The sequence below is a fragment of the Oxyura jamaicensis genome, chromosome 3, assembly GCF_011077185.1.
Source record: "Oxyura jamaicensis isolate SHBP4307 breed ruddy duck chromosome 3, BPBGC_Ojam_1.0, whole genome shotgun sequence".
In the NCBI taxonomy this organism is placed as follows: Eukaryota; Metazoa; Chordata; class Aves; order Anseriformes; family Anatidae; genus Oxyura; species Oxyura jamaicensis.
In genome coordinates this window covers 95,841,569-95,863,271 of record NC_048895.1, presented here as the reverse complement: position 1 = coordinate 95,863,271, position 21,703 = coordinate 95,841,569, and the positions used below count along the sequence as shown (strand labels likewise).

The 21,703-nt window shown below is 33.1% G+C and overlaps 1 protein-coding gene across 2 annotated transcripts in view; it reads right to left on the bottom strand.

Moving 5' to 3' along the window:
• Positions 1–21,703, bottom strand: part of CSMD1 (CUB and Sushi multiple domains 1) — a 1,151,643-nt gene that overhangs the window by 270,918 nt on the left and 859,022 nt on the right. For both annotated transcript variants that reach the window (XM_035319885.1, XM_035319886.1), the window contains exons 16-21: positions 18,119–18,257; positions 12,206–12,393; positions 8,492–8,680; positions 6,596–6,712; positions 4,920–5,135; positions 3,231–3,419 (exon numbers count right to left, since the gene is read on the bottom strand). In XM_035319885.1, the coding sequence (XP_035175776.1) occupies positions 3,231–3,419; positions 4,920–5,135; positions 6,596–6,712; positions 8,492–8,680; positions 12,206–12,393; positions 18,119–18,257 (1,038 nt within the window). The remainder of the gene's footprint in view (positions 1–3,230; positions 3,420–4,919; positions 5,136–6,595; positions 6,713–8,491; positions 8,681–12,205; positions 12,394–18,118; positions 18,258–21,703) is intronic.

Sequence of the window (21,703 nt, the reverse complement as noted above, 5' to 3'; positions counted from 1 at the left end):
CCAAGATCTAAACGGAATATCAGAAATAACTTTAGCTATATTTTCCCTCCAAATCAATGAGCTTCACAGAAGATGTACCAAGCAAAGACACCATCTGTTATCAAAGTCTGCTTCACTTCTTGGCATACTCGGTTCTGGGGAAGAACAGAGAGGTACTTGGGAGCACTCCCATGATATGGGCTATTTTTTGTTTAGAGTAGAAGAGATTATTGTTATCATCTTCACTCTCTCTGATTATTTTCTGGCCCACACTGGCAACAAGAGAGGTTTGATGAATACTGCATCCTTGCTCCTGGCACCACAGGGGTCGTCACTGACTCTACTTGCTCTTTCAGAGAAAGATAGAGTTGTACTACACTAAGAGAACATGCAAGTCTCACCTGCTTTGAGAACAAGTGTTTACACGTACTCTCGCACACTTTCAGAGGTCCAAACCCTCCTTTCAGCCCTCAGAATTCAGGTGACTTGAACGTGGCCCTTGACTCTCAAATGTTTTATTTCTCATCTGATACACTCTTAGAAACAGAGTTTTCTTCACAGACTTTATTCATAGAGATAAAAGATTTATACAGAAAACTGTTTTATGTGTGCCAAACATCTATGCATAATTTATAAAAAAGCTTTCTTGATCAATTAGAAATTAGAGTCTTGTACATGGATTTAATGATATGTCCTGTAATTAATCTATAAATGGATTCAAAACTGAGCACAACTAGAACAAAAAGGAAATGTTGAGCTCTCAGAAAATAAATTTCCTTTCTATATGAATTACAGACTCATCATTTATTCTTGTGATTGGACACTTATCTCTAAATTACGCTTGGGAGAATACATATGCATATTTTTGTCTGACAATGTAAATGGTTACATCAGTCCTGTAGGTTCATGGGTAATTCAGTGGCTGATGCATCATTAATTTAAATTGACACTTGGTAACCTTTGCAACTTTGCAATATGTAATCTACATTATATGAAATAATTCCATGCGCATTTCAAAATATCAGGTACGAATCTCTTAGTATTACTGTACAAAGTGGAGGAAAGGTTTTCTAAAAGTTTTCTACAATCTAAAAACATAAATATAAATAAAATAGATGACAATAATATAACTTATTTTCTTCATCACAAAATAACAATATTCCTGTAGTTCAATACACTTACATACTGCTAATAGTCTTTTATTATTATTATTTTTAATCTGAACTAAAACAAACATGTTTTTGAGAGGAATGCAGAGGAGCCCACCAGAAAAAGAAAAACAACAACAAAAAAGTGAATAACCTGAACTCCCCAAGAACTATAACTTCTAAAAAATTCCATACATCAAATAAAATATGAATTTTTACAGGAAATAATACAGATTTGCCTGCTAGTTAGTCTACTGCAGACATGCACTTTTATTTTTATTCAAATAAAATTAAATTAATGTCTCATAACAAATATTGAGAAGACATGTAACTATAAAAACAATTTCATATTTAATTTGCATACTGAAAATGATAACTTTTTGAGCTTCTTGTGTGGTTGAGCATGATCCTTAAATGTTCCATAAAAAATAATGGTTAAAAATATATATTTAAAATATATATTCAAGTGACACATGAATAAAATTGATCAATAAATTGAGCACACATTCAGACATGAAAATGAATAATATAAAACAAAAATTTCCATTTTATGTGGTTAAGTTTACAAGATGGTAATTTTGAATAAAACTTTCAACAATAACAATCTTATTATTCTAGCATAATCCTTAGTATATGGAACCTCATCATAGTTATTCCTTTCTCCCAGTAATATAAACTAAGCCATATTCATTTCCGTGTACTCACTAAATTTTCTCTTATTGAAACAAATATCTCTAACCTTGGATATAAAAATGATAACTAATGAATTTGGGAACAGACGCAGGTAACTTTCCAAATAAATAACATTACTTAAGAAATAGAGGAAAATATATAGGAACAAATGAAAGCTTGTGGAAGTTTAATTTCCAATGGAGGTAATTTCCTTTATTTAGGCATCTAAAGGATGTCTTACTCTTAAAAATTAGGAAAACTAAAATGCTACATTCAAGGTGAGTATGTGAATATTCTTATAGTGAAATTTTCACATATTAAATGATGATGTGCATTTGGTTAGCCACCATTCATAGTCAAACAGCGTTAAGAAGCTAGCTGAAAATAGCCTAAGACTTAAATTTTATATATATATAAATATATATATATGGTAAACACCATACAATGTTGGATTCTCTCTAATTGGTTAAATAAGTTAAATAAACCCAAATCATTAAAACATAATCACAAATACTTTCCTTTTTGCCATAAAACGAACAAACAAACAAACAAATATATATATATATATATGTATTCCATGAGTATTTACAATGTAGGATCTACTCCTTTTTTCAGATATAGATATATGTGCTTTTATAAGAAGCCAAACAATCATGCCAAAGTTGAGTGTCTCCCTTAATGAAATAAAATTGTATTTAAATAGCCCTCTTATTGCAATCCATTTACTGGTAGGTGTGTGGAATTATATGACATTTCAGAAGTCTTATGTCAATAGTAGCTATCAGATTCACTTCATATACTGGTGATAATGCTATTTCATCAAATCAACTACAGCAACTGTACAGATTTTATAAAACCCAGTTCCGACACTGCTCACAAAAAAATACCTATTTACCCACTTTGAGCATATAGTCATGATGTTTAACAACAGTACATTCATTTAAAAATTACACTGTACAATACTGTAATACAGTGTATAGCTTATAAACTGAAAAAAAAATAAAAATAAAAAATAAAAAAGATGTTTAGATTTAGAGTTACAATAATAAACACCCTTAAAATCATCAGGGGTACTGTTATAAAGGCGGTTTTCACTTAGTAGCTCTAAACATTGTTTCTTTACTCTGAAAGACAAAGTATGAAGTTTATATCTTAATAAGGGCACATACAGTTCAATTATTACATATACATTTTATCTCACAAGACATTCTGATATTACTTTCTAGCATGGTTCTTAGTATTCATCTTTCTTCTTTTTGTTGTCTTTGTATAAAAAGACATGGAGTACTTATATCTTGCACTGACTGAAGTTTCTACAGCTTGGGGATCAATCCTTTCAACCCAAGTGCTTTGTTCTCTACCCAATAGTCTGAAACATGCCATGTGCTAATAACGACTTGATGAATGAAATGAAAGCATGTGACCACCTACCCACACACCTTGGCAGAGGTGCACTCCATACACGCCGACCACCACCCAGGCAGGTAAGTTTATTAGCACCTTCCAAGCGATATCCAGGGAAACAAGAAAAGATCAAGGAATCCCCAACACCAAACTGAAAGCCAATCCGCCTGCTGAAGGCAGGAACACCAGGATCATCACATGGTTCCAAATCATATTCTGCAGACAATAAAACGTAGTATGTAATATATAGGACAAGTTGTTCACATAAGGAAGAAAAAAAAACAAAAAACAAAAAACTTGTCAAATGAGTTGCATTTTGTCAGTATGCATCAATTGAAAAACATGTATTTCAGAACCATTTTCTCTATTTAAAATACCATAATTTCTATATTTTTATTATGGCTATATATACAGTAATTATGTATCTATTGTGTCCCACCTACACTACATTTATTTTCCTAATTTTGAAAGGCTGTAATCAGCTTGTACTCTAAGTGGTTTACTATAATTTTCTTTAATTACATACTCTGTATATTATTCTTGGTTCATTTGAGCTGAACTCCCAAACAGCTTTATAAGTGAGACTTACAGTTTAAAAATTCATTATGTATGAAGAAAATCTAACTAAAAATCAAATGAAATGTCAGGTGAATAAAAAGACGTATGACCACATTTTCAAAAAAATGTGCTTCTGTTTTTCAACTATACTATTTAACTAACAAACTCTATTTGCATGCCTTTTAGAAATCATACAAGTGTCACCTAGCTGAAATTAAATATATACATATATACATATATATATATAAAGTCTCAAAGTGTCTGAATTTATTTTCTCTTTTGTAACTATGAATCAGGAATAATTTTAGAGAATTTGCAAATCTATAGGAATATAAAGAAGTAAGAAGTAGTAAAACTGAAGTCCTCAGTTGCTTAATGAAGTGTGTAATTGTTTTTTCAGCATTACTTAAATGATCTGTTTAACTGACAGTACATGTATACGGAACAATACATGTCCTGGAATTATTGTTATTCTCAGAGGGGATGATATACTTAGAGTAATATCATAATACAGCTTTCAGTTTTTTACCCTTACAAGAAACTGGGATGTAAAAAAAATAAAAATAAAAAACTATGTCTTTCTCTGTCCCTTTGTGCTGGATATGGAACTACTCTGTATTTTTGATTTATTATTGTTGTTGGTATAATAGTAATATCATAATATTATTTGTATTATATTGCTATTTATGACATTATTAAATTATTGCTACATATTTATACATTAGATTAATATATATATATATAAATATTTGCTTTGCAGCATGGAATGAAGAGCATATAAGTGCTATTCACTTTCCCCAGGTGGTGGGAAGATGACAGAAAATAAGCATAAGTTGAAATACTTAATAAAACTGTTTCCAACTGGATGCAAGTAAAAACACATTTTCCAGATAAGTAGTGCAGTCTTTATCCCTGGAAGTTTTCAAGATCCTTCTTCATAAAACCATTAGCAACCTGATCTGATCTCATACCTGATCTGGCTTAACAGCAGGTTGGTTTCAATGACTTGCTGGAGTCCCTTCTGATACAAATTGTTTTTATAATTCTATGATGCAGAAACATCACTAAGATACACTTAACAAGGAATGCACAGTTACATGGAAGATATATTAGTCAAACAAGATATTTTCACTGATGGTCATCAAAATCGTATCTTACCTGAAAATGTAATGTTGAAGCCTTCATAAGAAATTGAAAAATCAGATATAAATCGAAGCTGTGCAGTAAAATTTCCAAAGAGGCCAGCTTTAATAGTAGGGGGTAAGACTGAGCCAGTTAACCTGGCTACTGGCTCTGTGAAGCTGCCATCTTCAGTTATGAGCAAGTAGTCATGAGAGCTCTCAAGATGAAAGGTATGAAAAACCAAATGTACACCTTTAAACATATTAAAAAGGGAGAAAAGAAAATGATTTATTAGGAAGTTTTTCTCTTCCGTTATTTAGTTTACACAGGCAGTAAAACTTAAATGATATGAGAAGATTTTTAGAAAAAGTCATACATGGAATCAAAACCTGAAATTCAGAGAATAAAAACTGCAGAAAGCATATAGACTCAACCAATCAGTTTGTGTGTCCTGTAAAATAATTCATAGGATTCAATGTTATTTGTATACAGCACTCTGAAAATCTAAACTTTTATTGTACGGTTTACTCAAGCTTCTCTTTTACTTCTAATCTCTATCATCATCTCACTATTAAATTTAAAGCTATTAAAGCTATCTCACTATTAAAGCCCTACTTTAATAATCAGCTATGTTTTTGTATTCACGCTTTAGTTTTTTGCATTTCCTCAGATACAATTTTGCTTTGTACTCTAAACTTCAACAAGTGCCTATACACAAGGACCAAGATAACACAGGTTTTACGTACAATCTTCAGTATATACAGGTTCACATTAGTTAGGTCACTACTCCTGAAGTGACTGCTTTTCCAATTGCCAACTTCCAGTCCAGCAATATTTTGAATTTTCCATTACAGTTAACATTTAAAATATGATTATTTACTGTAGGGAGCAACAGTCTTGTTAGAAAAAAATCTCACATACTTCAAATTTGAAAATGCCATGCAAACATTAAAAAAAAAAAAAAAAAAAAAAAAGTCTGTAAGAAGATTTTGAATAGTAGAAACTTCTAATACACCTCTCAGACTAATATAACAAAGACTTTTCTTGCCATAGAAGGCTGATTGAGGAATCTTTTCATTATGTTTTGATTCAGTGATACATAGAATCATCTGTAGTTCCTAAGCTTTTTTAATTTTCATTTTTCCCCTTGCTTCTTTTATCCATTTCCCCAATGGATAAGCTCCTAAGCACACCCAAATGTTACTCCACTGTGTATACAACATAAATTTTTATATATATGTATATATATAAAATATATAGTTTTTATTCATTTAAGCTTTTAAGCTGCATGATTTAAGTCTGAAATCTAAGGTTACTAATACACAGATCAAATCTGCTGTTTCATGATTAATATTGGAGAAGAGCTATCAATAAGGCCCTGGAAACTTTCACTTAGTACTCTAGTTTTATTTAACAAGAACAACATTATTTTCATATATTTTGGCTCTTCTACTTTCTGCCAATTTTTCTAAGAGAAACTAAAACACATTACCCCAGGTCATTGCTAAAAGAGCATTTATTTTCCAAAATAAACACAAATTAAAAAGATTACAACATTTGAAGACATTGATTTTGTGAAATTAAACTTCCTCAAAAGAACAGCAGAAAAAAATGATTTAAGTGGATTCATAAATTACATTCATAAATGGCTTGTTTGAATTTATAAAACACAGAGATTTCATACAAATATGCAATTCATATTAGATTCTTACCCTTGCCATGTGACACTTCAATAGTCCAAGTGCAGTTTAAAGAGTTGGGATAAAAATCAGGAAAACCTGGAGAAAGAATAGTTCCACTCTTCCCATGAACGTATCCGCCACATAATGCTTAATAGAAGAAAAGAAAAAAAAAAAAAAAAAAAAAAAAGAAAAGGAAAACAAAGCAGAAGTCATACAGGAGTCCTGTTTTATTTTATTTTTATTTTTTAATCACTTTTTAAACTACTCTAAAAATTGAAAAATTGGGTCACGTATTAAACTAGGAAGTTAATTTGTCTGAAGCCATGACATGCATGTTTGACAACAATTTGTTTATTCTTAAAGTAGTCTTTTATCAGAATATTATTTTTCCTCTACAACATCTTCTGTTAGTTGGCGGGATACCAAAATAAATTAATCCATGTTCCAGAATATTATTTTAGCAGTATTTAGAATATTATTTAGCAGTATTTAGAAGTAGTGGTTTATTTGTTTGCTTGTTTTGTTTTCGTTGGTTGGTTGTTGGTTTTTTTTTTGGTGAACTCACAAATCATTAATCTTACAGTTACCTTTCTTGGACTATATAGTTAGAAAGGTATTTCATTCCAGTTTCATCAAACAAAAAAAAAATATAAGAAACAAAATGTATTTTTCTTCAAAGAATAGAAAAGCATTTTTGCTATTTGATTTCTTTTGTGACATTCAGGGAAAAAATAAGTATTTTCCTCTCACAGGTTCAGATTTTCCCTTCATAAGTATTTTGAAAGACACAAGTACTATGGTAGAAAAAAAATAAGCATATAAGCATTTTGCTAAACTAGGCTGATCAAATTTGCATGGCAAATTAATTAAAGTAAAATAAACATTTGCATTGCTGAATTACTCACTGATCTCATAAATACAGCATGGTTGTGCTTTTCTTTCATCTGTTGCTGTCCAGCTTTTTATGTCCTTTCAAATTTTAATAAATTAAATATTTTAAAATACAACAATAAAGCATTAAGATGCTTTTAGTCTTCTTCTTCACACAGAAGGACAAAACTTGTCATGAACTAGATGGCAAATATACATGACAAATAGTGCAATACACTTTCAGAAGTTCTACAGACATACATGTACGCACAGCTATAATGCTGACATTATGGTTATGGTTCTGTTTTCATTTCTTATCAGACAGGTTTTTGATAAAGTTTATTTATTTTGAATTTATGTATTTTATACATATGTTTAAAAATAAGTAGAAGAAATGTTTTAGCCTGGTGTTGCCTGCATAAATGTACTACTGTACATAAGCATGGAGAATACGAATGGATAAAACCACAGTAAATGTATGGTATGGTATGATAAAAAAGGCATATACATATTTGCTAGCATAGTTCAGCATTTTTTTAAAGAAAGATGTAGACAGCTTCATATTGCATATCTCCCAAAACATTCCCTATTTCTACTACTTTTCTAACCAAGTTAAACCCATTTCTACCCATCCGTAAAGAGAAACTTGCCTTCCTACAATAACAAGAGCACATGCATACCCATTTTCCAGTTTTACCACTTCTATATACCACTAACACTAGACATTTTAGAATCTCATAAGAAATAGAAGTCTAAATATAGTTTTATTGTTCCCCAACTTCTCAATGTCTTGCTTTTTCTGCAGTTACTAAACTGCAGATTTGTAATGTTTCTATTAATATATACCTGTAAATTTCACTGCTCATTACAGTATTTGAAAGTTGATACAGAGATGTGAAGTACAGCATTTATTAACAGTAAAATCATTTTTTAAAAGAATGGATCTTGGTGTAATTGAATGTAGGTAGTCGTAGTAATAGGTTTAATTAGGTCATGAAAATAAGAGATTAACTTTGTTGGACTTTAAAGATGCCACCTGAAGAACCTGACACTTACCGTCACAGCTGGGTAATGCATGATTCCACTGATGGTTTCGTTCACATATGAGTGGTTCTTCATCGCTCAGGGTGTATCCTGGATCACAGCTAAAAGTTACTGTAGAGCGGATATTAAAGTTGTTACCATGGCGATGGCCATTCACAGGAATCCCTGGGTCAAGGCAGGAATCTGATTCCAGAGTAACACCTGAAATACACAGGTTTAATTTATTTCCTCCCCCTAGTAAACATAAAATAAAAAACATACAAAACACTAAATGAGTAAGTAAGACAGAAGGAAGAAATAGTCCCCAAAAGATACTTCTTAGCATTGCCTGAGCACTGGTGGGGGATATAAAGGACTGTTTCTAGCTATTGAAGAGCATTTTTTCAGTCTCACGGAATGGAGAAGCCCAAATTAAGAAGGAAAAAATTGGAGCTGTGTATTTGATCAAACAATGAAAAAAAGAGCCAATGTACACACTGAACATCTGCAACTAAAGGAAGATATAAAGGTTCAAAGTATTAATACACAATTTTGTTTTTTCATAGAATCATAGAATATCCTGAGATAGAAGGGACTCACAAGGATCATCAAGTCCAGCTCCTGGCTCCACACTGGACCAGCCACCCAAAAATCAGACCACATGTCTGACAGCACTGTCCAAACACTTCTTGAACTCCAGCAGGCTCGGTGCTGTGACCGCTTCCCTGGGCAGCCTGTTCCAGTGCCCAACTACCTTCTCAGTGAAGAACCTTTTCCTAACATACAAACTCCTATATAAATCATATTTAATTATTCAATTTCATCTATTACATTTCTGATACTGTGGGACAACACATTTCTTTTCTGTTGGAGTAATGGTTATTTGATTTAGCAAAAAGCACAGTATCAAAAAACTGTAATGGATGAACTCAGAAACCACTTGTTATATCTTACACAGACAATCCAATGCATCAAAAATAGAAAAGATAATGAACATAACTTATATAGTTGCAAAACTTTTATGTGACAGAAGAGGTGTTTGGTAATTATGTCCTGTAGAAAAGTTTGAACAGTATATGACAAATAAACCTCCAGCTATACACTGAACAAGAAGAAAAAAAAATAAAAGCACCAAACATCAAACGGAAGTTCATTATTTTTCCATGACTATCACATGACCTTAGGGATTAAGAAGAAGGTTTAAAAAACTAAGGAAAAGACTGATTTATTAGGGCATAAAGTGAAGGTTTTAGAATTATGGATATGAGGGTTGGAAGCAGGACTACGTTATCAAAAATAACATAATGTTTCTACCTTTCTCACGGTAATATTATCTGTACCCTTCAGCTATTTTTTCAGCTATGAATTCAGATTTGAAAGCTTATGATCTAGTTTTCATGAGGTATCCCTCCCATAAGGTACCTCCTTAAATTTTAAATAAACGTTTCTTTTAGTCTTGACTGCATGTTCTTAATGGACACAGTGCATTGCAGAAGGGAAGCCAGATTCCCTTCACCTGGCTTAAAAGGCTTAATATAGAATCAAATAACCTTTTTAAGTCTACAATATTCTGCAGTGTATGTGGCCTAAATAAATATTGATTGGATGAAATTTTAACTTTTATAAAAATTATTTTTTTTAGACAAACTATATTTAGTGTTTTGAGGTACATTACAGTAGATGGAGGTCCACAGATAATATTCTACCCTATAATTTAATCATTCTCTTTTCAAAGGAACGTAACACACAACCCAAAGCTAACTGCACAAATACAATCAAAACAGATGTTGCACCTCACTGAATAATTGAAAAATACGAGCAGGCATCCTTAAAAACTACTCTGTCAATATTGACATTTCATCAAATGGTCATCAACTTTTTAGTATGTTATATGTATTAGATGCTTCATTTATTATTAAAATGCATATTTTGCAAATAGAACTATAAATGATTTTTAGAAACTGGTTTAATTATTGGATCTCATTAGATCTCTAAAGAAGAAATGAATCTTGCTGTACATAGTACATACTCACATGTATTACATACCTGTATTTTCCCCTTCACAGTTCAAGTAGTTAAAATAATTAGAAAAATGGAATATTACAGTGTAAGGTTGCTTAGTTTGTTTAGAAAGTGCTCATTGTATTAAATGGATGAAGAAAATAAAACAAACAAACAAAAACAGAAAACAAAACATATCTGGTGCCATAACCATTGCTCCCTATTAAGGCTAGCTACAGAGCAGTCACTGTGTTATTCAGTGAATCTCAAAAATGTTTCAAACAATGGAAGTACTTCAGCTGGAAGCAAGAGTGCTATTCTTTGCTATCATTATAGCCTCATCCAGAACATCTGTAAGGCAGGTGTCAGAATGTGCTTTCAAGCATTGGAAACAGAGGCCACACAAATTAAGAGAGACCCCATTATCTGGCACCAATTTTCATGCATGGATTAATTACCATTATGGATTAATTATCATTATGCTATCATCAAAATTGTTAATAAAATTACCAGATTCTATTAAACCTAGGCCAGATTATGGTAGGATCCCTACAAATTCAAGTTAGACAATGAAGTACTAATACTTGTTAAAAGCTCTAATCAAATTTCAAGGTTTGAAGTGCACTGATAAAAAAGATAAAGAGATGTCCCTAACATGTCCCTAACATGGGGCAGCTTCTAGATCCTTCTCACAGAAGCCACCCCTATGGCCCCCTGCTACCAAAACCTTGCCACATAAACCCACTACAAGAGAGAATATAAGAATGCTGTTCTAAATCATTTCATATTTAGACCTACCTCTTTAAGAACATGTAGAGCATATATTGTATTACTATTTTTTTATTATTAGTTTTAACAGGAGACAACAGCTATTTGATATCAGCTTTCAAAAGAAAACGTAATATTATAAAAAAAATAAGAACAACTGTACAAAACGTAACAGCAACCATTTAGTTCAAACACAATAAGGGAAAATCAGCATCTGCACATAACTCATTTGGCATCCTACATACTGTTCCTTGTCTTTGCGTTGCTTACTGGCCTTGCAGTTTATCATACTATTGTCTGCTCAGCCACTACCATGTTGTCTGCGTCAGAGCTAAAATATTCAGAATTTCCAAGTTTTGATGTAGCTATGAAATATAAGTTTGGGCATTCATACCAAATTCAATGTGACAGAAAATTTACTGCAGTCAGGTTAGTTTTCATGTAAAACTGCAGTAACTGACAAAACCAATGTTATTTGCTTAGCCTATTCAGTATTTAAGTGAATGGCTACACTATCATATAAGCATCAGTGACTTCAGAAAGTTTAATATATGTAATTTTATACAACCAATTTTAAAGAAAAGAGTGTTATAGTGATTCTGGAGTTCACAGATCGATATTATTATGCACTTATTTGCATTTTAGAATCACCACGGATAAGGCTCAATTCTGCTCAGTACTGCAAAGTGTATTAAAAATGTAGAAAGATATATAGAGAGAGGCTGAGGCAGGGCAGAACAAACAAACCCAACATGTCTTTAAATCCAAGGGTGATTTTCTAAAACTACTTTCCCGTAAACAGTCTGAATAACATACTCATGAAATAAAAAATTCCAAAATGATTTAATAGTTTCAGAGTCAGTACAATTTGTTCTGATACAAATATAATGACAATTTATTAATTCCTATTTGTTTGCTACTTTCAAATTGAATGTTATTTTCAAAATTAAATGAAAATCAGAGAAATATCAGACTTACTCTCATAGTGAATTAGAAAGCCAATACTGGAACGACTGTTGTCTGTAGTGAACAGCAGATACATATAATTTCCAGTACTAATAAGGAACTGGGGTGCTTGTGTTCCGTGGTATTCTCCAATTAATGGTGATGAATTTGCTGGCCCATCTCTGACTTCCAAAGTATCATAATTAACTTCAGTCTGAAATCTGAAAAGGAATACATAAGTCTGCTAGGCAGAAGAATGCTGTTAGAAGTTTAACATGTTGATCAAAGATGTCAATACATATGAAAATCAGTATACCTACAGCTCCATCAGTGCATTACTGTGAATAACAACTAAAAAAGATTTTACATATCTTTTCCTTTATTTATTTATTTTTTTCCCCCTGGTATCCTGTAAAATTTATAAGGTGTGTAATATACTTCAGATCAACCATATGACAGGGCTTCAGAATGACATCTAGTGAGGAACCTGAGTAGAAAACTGCAAATTGTGTCATCAAAAACTGCATTAAGAAGCTCCAACAATTTTCTTGCCATCAGATTAAAAAATAATTTGCCATCTTAGGAACATCTTCAATAATGTTTCATTATTTTATTTCAACAATTTTGTTATTTGGTATTTGGCAAAAACTGTTTTATATATGCAGCTGCTTAATGCTTCATCTAATTTTTTTCTAATATAGTTTTCAACATAGTTCATAGTTTAAATATTAAACTGAAATCAAGCCCTCATTTTGAAATTTGTTACAGAATTCCTTAGCCTATCTAAATGTGTCAAAAAAAAAGATAGTATAGACAAGAAGGAAAAAATAAGGAGGGTAACAAATAGTTGATTTACAAGAACAAAAAATTTTAAAATCAACAGAACAATCAATATCCGTGCCAATTACTAAACCACATCACATTTGTCCAGTTCATAAAGGATGTCTGTGTGTGCAGTCATCCACTACTAGCTCTTCTTAAATCAAACATCTCAAATCTGCTCTTTCTGTAGATGAATCTTTGACTGGCATTTTTCACATCAAATGCATTTCAAGACAGTTTGTGCTTATATCAGATACTCTTGTGAACTGTAGCATCTAAACATCACACTTCCATTTTCCTATATATATATATAAGTTTCTACTATTACACAGATATCCATACTTGTGTGAATATATTTGCCTGCAAACACAATATTCTTATTTTTGTAAAATGCTTACCTTTCGGAACAAGTACAGAAAATGTGTGTTTTGAGATCATCTTGTCTTTTCCCATAGGGCTTACTAATTCAACTTCTGAGCTTAAAAATCTCTGTCCCTGTGCACTTGTTTCATAATGAATGCCTTTAAATTGTCTTGCCAATATGGGATACATGCTTAGTGGGTATGGAGGTAAGAAACTGTGTTCTTGTAATTAAAGACAACAAAGGGGAATTCCATGGGACATTCCTTCAAAGTCTAAGCAAAGTTTATGCTATGTAGGTAATGATGACAGAATGAACAGTTTCCAGCCAAGCCATTTTATTTTACAGACCAATAACATTAGTATTAAAACCATTTTTACATACGTATCAGTATCAGTAATGGTAGGTGAAGATTTAACATGTATTCAGTAATCTCTATAGTTCTCATTCTCTCCTGAGTCCCTGAAAACAAAACCACATTCACAAATCTGAAAGTATTTGCTTAACTACGACAGCTAACTAGACAGGGCTTGGAAACTCTGATGTGCCCTCCATATAGCTCTTCTCTCTTCTCCCAGGAAACTCTAGATCTGTGGTGATTTTGACCTTTTTGTGTATGTTGGCTAAAATCCAATTGACTGCTTTCACTACTCTCTGACAGTGGAATACAAAGGCTGCATGCTCAAGACCAGTCTCTGGCACTGAAGCCAGCTATCATGGAAGGACATACTGCAGACTCACAAACGGGGAGATACTACTCAAATTTCTTGTTATGAATAGTTGCCTGCCCACACTAACTCCTGAACCATGCTTGATAATTCTAATTGGCAAGTGCAAGAAGTATGTTAGCAACTACTTCAGCAAGTGTGTAAATACAGACTTCTTGCATCTGGAAAGTTCTCTAGTACTGTTTAATTTAGCAGGATAGATAGTCACAGAGAGCATCACTCAAGAACCTGACAGTTATTCAGCACTTTTCCATAATTTCAAAGATTATACATTGATTTACCGTGCAGCAGAATAAAGAAAAAAGACACACAGTGCTAGCCTGGTTTTAATAGTTTATTTGTACTCATAATGAATGGACTCAAGATCAATACTTCAATATATAATTTAACAGTTCTGTTTGTCAGGAGAACTAATTAAAAATAAAGTGTTCTTAGCCAGCAATTGCAGTTTTCTTAGGAGGGCTCTGTGTGAATGATGGGTTGCAGACTCTTGCTAGAAAGACAAATCTTTAAGTAACTCCTACAGGAACAGCTACCAATTACAATGATTTTATTATTATTATTATTTTTCAGTAGATTCTTATTCATCACAAACTTTTCTGTTTTTGAGTGTTTGGGGGTGCTTTTGGGGACATTTTTTTACAATCTTTGCATTATCACTGAAACAATACACAAAGATAATTGATTACTGGAAATACCGTGTCCTTACCGAAGTATGAATAACTCTTTAAAAATATTTTAATGCATATTAGCATATTTATGTTTTTAAAAGGAAGGACATTCTCCAAATATTCACAGAGAATTTTAAAAAACTCTTCAATATTGCTATGTTATACTATTTTTCATGGATAGGTATTGAATAAAGAGGATTGTTTTATCTACTATTCAATGAGTTTTCACCAATATGCAATGTACCCCAAATCCTCCAGTCCTGTTGCTTTTTGTCCTGGTTTCGGTTAGGACAGAGTTTTCCTCCTAGTAGCTGGTAGGATGCTATATTTTGGATTACAGTGAGAAGAGTGCTGATAAAATGCTGATATTTAATTGTTGCAGGGCAGTGCTTACACCAAGCCAAGGACTTTTCAGCTCCCCACTCTGCCCTGCCAGTGGGCAGGCTGGGGGTGCAGCAAAAGCTGGGAGGGGATAGACCCAGGACAGCTGACCCAAACTGGCCAAAGGGGTATTCCATACCATCTGACGTCATGCTGAACAATATATAGGGATGACTAGCCGGGGTGGAGGGGGCGGCTGCTCAGGGATAAGCTGGGCATCGGTCAGTGGGTGGTGAGCAATTGCATTGTGCATCACTTGTTTCGTACACATTATTATTAGTAGTACTATTATTATTATTATTTCCATGTCTTAATAAACTGTCTTTATCTCAACCCACAGGCTTCACTTTCCTGTTTCTCTCCCCCATCCCAGAGAGGGAGGGGGAAGAGTGAGCGAACGGCTGTGTGGTGTTTAGCTGCAGGCTGGGTTAAACCACAACACTTTTCCAGGCATTTGTCGTGATGTGAAATGCAGAATGTTTCAACGTAAAATATTTATAGGGTTATTTGGTCATTTGCTGCTATTTCTGGAAAGTTTCTAAGTACTCTAGTTAGGCACATTTGTCTAGCAACATGAAATCCTCGTTAGCTCAAGAATGAGCTAATTTATATTACAAATATCACACTCATGGTGCAAAATTTAAATCTGGCAACTGTATCTGTGATGGCAAGACATACAGCAAAATATAAAAGGGTTCTCTTTTTCTCAATCTTGACAAAATATATGACAGAATATTGTGCTTGGCAATTAATAATCATTTTATTTCTTTATTTGATACTGATTTTGCTTACTGATTTGTAATTTGCTAATGTTAAAACAGTCAGCATACTAGCTTCTTTTAAATGAGAAAAAGATTTACCATTCAAGTTTTAATCTGGGTTGCAAAGCTTTCATGCTAGGAGAAAAGAAGTACTTTATTGAAAAAGAGATATTATTACCCTATCATACCCAAAGCATAACAAGCTTAACAAAATTTATTATATGATGTAGTAAAGCTATACAATTTTCTAAACCTACCAAGAACACTGGCATGAAACTCCAATAGAAGCTTCTCTATTATAAGTACATTAGTATCGTACTTAATAGTAATATGTATTTGTAACTGTAACATTTAGAGAAAGGACACCAAATCCTTCCTTTAATAAAGCTGATGTAAAACTGGATTAGATTAACTGACTGTCTGCTCTACTTTGATAATTATACCAGATCAGATTTCTCAAGTTTGTTTCAGATTAACTCAAAGCCCTTGCTTAATTTCATCACAGTTTGATTTGTACACAATACTCTAGAATATTCTTAATTGAATGTGTGTGCATCTGCTGAAAATTCAGCAAATGTAGTTCTTGAACTGGACCATATGGAAAAGGAATCAATTGTTCCAATTACTTTCCTCAGAAATATAGTGGTCATACTGTTAAGGCCTACAGCTACAGGCAGCCCATTTCCTTTAATGAAATTAAAGTGCTCCATTTTACAACTGTCTGTTTGCTTCCACTGAATTTGTGAAGACTGCCTGGAATCTCAGAGTTCTGGTAACTAACTTTAAACAAAAAGAGGCAAAGTTGGCAAGTAAGTGTAACTTTATAATTTATACATTGAGATTTTAATAAGAAAAACAAACAAACAAAAAACAGTGACTTAAATTCTGGAACTTCCTGCTGAATACAATAAAAGCAAACAATCTTTATCAACAGCTTTTAACAACACTGTTCACCTTGCCTGTATATTCCACCATCCCCACTAATGGCACTTCAGTCTGTAACAGTGTCCAGTGTGTTTCCCAAACTGAAGAATGTCGCAGATGATAACTTTACATGGATGCATTAGAACACCAAACAAATCAATCAAAGTGAGATATGCAGAAACACACTAAACACATTAAAAAAATAATCTTTCAGTTCAGGAATGTCTTGAATTGCAAACTGGGAAAGTACTTTGGGGAAATATAACACACATTTACCTGTCCCTCATGCTCTTGTCTACAATTCTGCATTTTTTGTCCCTGTAAGGAACACAATACTAAGATGTATCTTAGGTTTGACCAATAACAATCACTTTTACATTCTTCTGCTCTTCTCTTCATTCATTTTCATACCTTTTTGTCCCTGCTCTTAGACATAAAAGGTTTGTAAATCTGTTACTGAATCATTTTACTGATCACTGTTGGCTCTCGCTGCAAAGGCCAGGCTAGACATAGATTATTGCCACTGCTTGGGTGACAGAAATGCAGGAAGGACTGTACAAGAAGACACTGCAGCTTAGTTCCAGGCACTCTTTCATACTATCCTTTGCATCTTTGTGTCAAATGGAGTATCTAGTGTGATATTAGTATCTAGATCAAGCAAATAAAGTAAAATTTTACTAAAGTAAATTTACTAAAATTTACTTTACTTTACTTAAAATTTACTAAAGTAAATTGATATTTTTTATTTATTTTTTACTTATTTTACAAAGATGCCCAAAGTTAAATATTTTTAAGATTTAAATTTATTTATAAAAAAAGTTTTATTTATTTGGAAACAAAAGTTACAATTTTGAAAGATTCTTGTATGATTAGTAAAAAGATCTAATTGAGGTCATAATACTTACAAAAAGATTAAACATGCTGCAGTTCACATTCCTGGTGCTTAAATTTACCTTTATTCATTACCTCCTGACTCCATGTCAGACTGGGCTGAAGATAATTCCCCTTTAAAAATAATTATTCCAGAAGAACTTGCACGCTACACAGGGACATAATCCCCATTTGTTCCAGAAGGACTAATTTAGGTCCACACTAGGATAACATCTTTAAAAATTAATTGGCCTGACCATTTCAGTTGGATAATACTTTAAAATGAAACTGTGTTAGCATGTAGCATTCTAATATACACTGAATTTCTTGTATTTTAATAAAATAATTTCAAATATTTTTCTCCTTTATTATTAAAAAAGATTATTTATGTTCATAAGTTACTTGATGTTTGCCGTCATGATTCTCACCTGTCGAAAGTGATCTTAATGGAATGTCCTGGTCTTGCTTCAATCACCCATTCGCAATTAAGTGAATCCTTATAATATCCTGGCCACCCTGGTGGCAATATAACACCACTAGATGCCGTCAAATGTCCACCACATGGTGCTGGAAGAAAAAAAAAGCATGTATACTTGTATCACACAAGCTATTTCTAATGCAATATTATATATAGTAAAAAAAAAAAAAAAAAAAAAAATGAAAAATAAGTTTAATGTATAATTCAATTGTTTTTATATGTTCTGCTGTGTTATGCTCTTTTCCTGGGCACTTATGAGCACCTTATTTTCCTCATTCTCTTAAGTCCTGCAATATCATGGTTTATCACTCTACACATATCTTAATACACAGAGCATGACACTTGAATCTGCCAGCCTTCCTTCTACTGAAAAGCACATATTTCATTAAAAATAATATACTGACATCTTTTAGTTCTGGTATGATTCTACATTTATTTGGAAATATCAGACAAATTGATCCACATAATTTATAGTGAATTATTTTCATTGTACTACGCCATCTAATACCTTATTGAGTAATGATTCAGCTCAGTGGAAATTATTGGTGTAAATATTCCATTGAATCACAGAATGGTTGAAGTTGGAAGGGATATCTGGAGATTTATCTACTCCTGCTCAAAGCAGGGTCAGTTACAGTAGATGGCACAGAACCATGTGTTAGAACCATGCCCTCTCTCCAAAGGCAGAGAATCCACAGCCTCTCTAGGCAATCTGTTCCAGTGTTTGATCACTCTCACAGTAAAAGTTTTTTCTTACATTTAAAAATAATTTATTGTATTTCAGTTTGTGTCCTTTCTCTCTTGTTCTGCCACTGGACAATTTTCTTTACATTGTGGAATCAAGTATTTATATACTTCAATAAATTTTATCCAGAGCCTTCAACGCTCTTTTTTAGTCTAGGTGACCCAAGTTGTCCAAGCCTCTTCTTGTATGATGGATTCTCCAAGCTCTCAGTCATCTTTGTGACCCTTCACCTTACTCCCTGCTGTATTTCTGTATCTTGTTTCAAACTGGGACCCTAGGCTTCTGTATTCAGCTCTGTAGGCAGAGGATCACCAGCGCTGAAGGAAGGACTTGGCATTTCTTCTTGTTGAACTCCATCTTGGCTCAATTCTACAGCCTGTTAAAGTCTCTCTAAACATCAGGACAACCATATGGTTTATCAGCCACTACTCACAATTTTCTGTCATCTGTAACTTGCTCAAGTTTCACCCTGTCCTAGTGATCAGTAATGATCATTACTGAAGATTTTAAACAATATTGGACCTGATATTAATCCCTGGGGTACACCACTAGGGTCTGGTCTCCAGCTGCACTTTGTGCCACTCACTGATCACAACCCCCTCAGCCCAACAGCTCAGCCAGTTTTCAATCCACCTTGTTCACTTCTCTAGACCATATTTTAACAGTTTGCCTACTCTATCTACTGATAGAGTGCCAGACACCTTACTAAACCAAGATTCAAAATATCCATTACTCTCCCCTTATCCATCAGGCCAGTTATCTCATTGCACAATGATGCCAGGTTGTTCAGGCATGATTTCCCCTTCATAAATCCATACTGACTCCTAATAACCTTGTCCTTCAGTATCTGGAAATGGTTTCCAGGAATATTGTTGCATCACCTTTCCCAGTGATCAAGGTGAGACCTGTAGTTCCTCAGATCCTCCACCTTTCCTTTCTTGAAGATATGGCTTAAATTTCCTTCTTCCAGTCCTCTGGAACCTTCCCTAGTCACAGGACCTTCCCAGGACACTTGAGAGTGGCCTTTTTAAGCCACTAGCTGGCTTCCTCAGCACTCTTCAATGCATCCCCTCAGGCCCATTCTTGCACACCAAGTTTGTTTAACCTAATCCTCCTTCATAAAAGGACAAAAAAAGTATTGCAGCAGGGCTATGAAAGTAAGAAGGCTAGACAGGGAACATTTTTCAGAGCAGGATCAAAGGACTTTGGTGCAGGATTAAACAGCATCAGAAAATACCGAAGACATTTAGAGAAACATGAGTCCATTAAAAAATTAAGCTGTTATAGCACAGAGCATTTGGGGAACAGTCTAAAAGAGGAAGGCTTTCAAGGTCAGGTAAATTTGTCTTAGTATCATTTGTATTACACTCAAGTAGTCAGTGGTATCATTATCAACAAGTTCCATATTGCTGTGCCTGGAATCTTTTCACTTGTCTTCTGCTTCTCTAAGTAGTGACAGGCAAACCTATTATGTCATATGGAAATTAATAGTAAAATGAATTTGTGAGTAGTAAATTAATACTCCCAGTTTTGATTCAATGCTTTTAACAAAAATTGAACTCAGACACTTCATTTTGATTTCATTCATGACTGGCACTTATCTCTGAGAAGTTTGTCCAGATTTAAAAAAGTGGAGAAAGAAAGCAACCCACAAAAATGAAACATACATAGTTAATTGTCTCTGGGGCAAAACGATAAGCAAGGAAAATGGCTGTTATTTTACATGTGTATAGTTGATGAAAAATGAAGTATTCCATGCCTTTTATTTTTAATTAAATTTGGTCATATTAAAAACAAGAACAACCAGAAGACTGTTGACCTTCACCTGGATATAACACATAACCTACTTCACATATTTCATGTATTGCTTGTTATAGAGATTGTAAGTATATAGAGACACAAAGCAGAGCAACAACAAAAGCCAACAGTTGTTCAGAAATCTCAGACAACCAGAAGCAAACTTAACTGCTTCTAAACAAACTAGTAAGGATGCTTGCTCCATACTATACACTAAAAACAGGAACTCCTTTAATTATCAGTTAAAAAGCAAATCCACATCAAAACAGAACAGATCTTGAATGCAACTTTAAAGAACTATACTTCTTTCTGTACCAAAATGAGAAAATAGACAAAAATAAATACCTCCTCCCCTGTCCCCCCTGAAAAAAAAAAAAAAAAAAAAAAAAAAGTTGAATCCTTTCCTTTTGTCATTAATAATTAGGTTAATGTCCAGCAGGGTTCAAAGGAAGGATAACGGAGCTTGTGCTGTACCTATGTACTTTCTTAGAGTCTTTTTTGTGTTTTTGCTTTCTTTTCCATTTTTCTTCCTCAAAGTGCTTGTAGAAGAAAACTACATGAAGATTACATTGAATATTGTATTAATTATGCATATACAGTTAGTATGTAGGCAAGAACAAGCAAATAAATTAAGAATTTTTGGATTAAATATTTTGGGGAATATAATGAATATTAAACATAGCTCTGATTTTCCCTGTAATTCTAAGGAAAAGATGTACTGCAGAGTAATATGTTACATACAGAATTTAAGGTATACCTTTGCTGTGAGAAAATTAAAGGTGCAAATTTTAAAAAAATGAATTTTAAATAGAAACTCACTTCACTTTTCTTTGTGATAGATAATTATGTTCTTCAGTATGGTACAGCCAAAACTGCTATTGCAGCTATAACTCACAACCAGGTAATGATGGTGACAGTCAGAAGTTGAAAAGAATAGCAACCAGATTTTTAGAATGCTAATTTATTCCAAGAATATAAAAACAAGCTATCTTG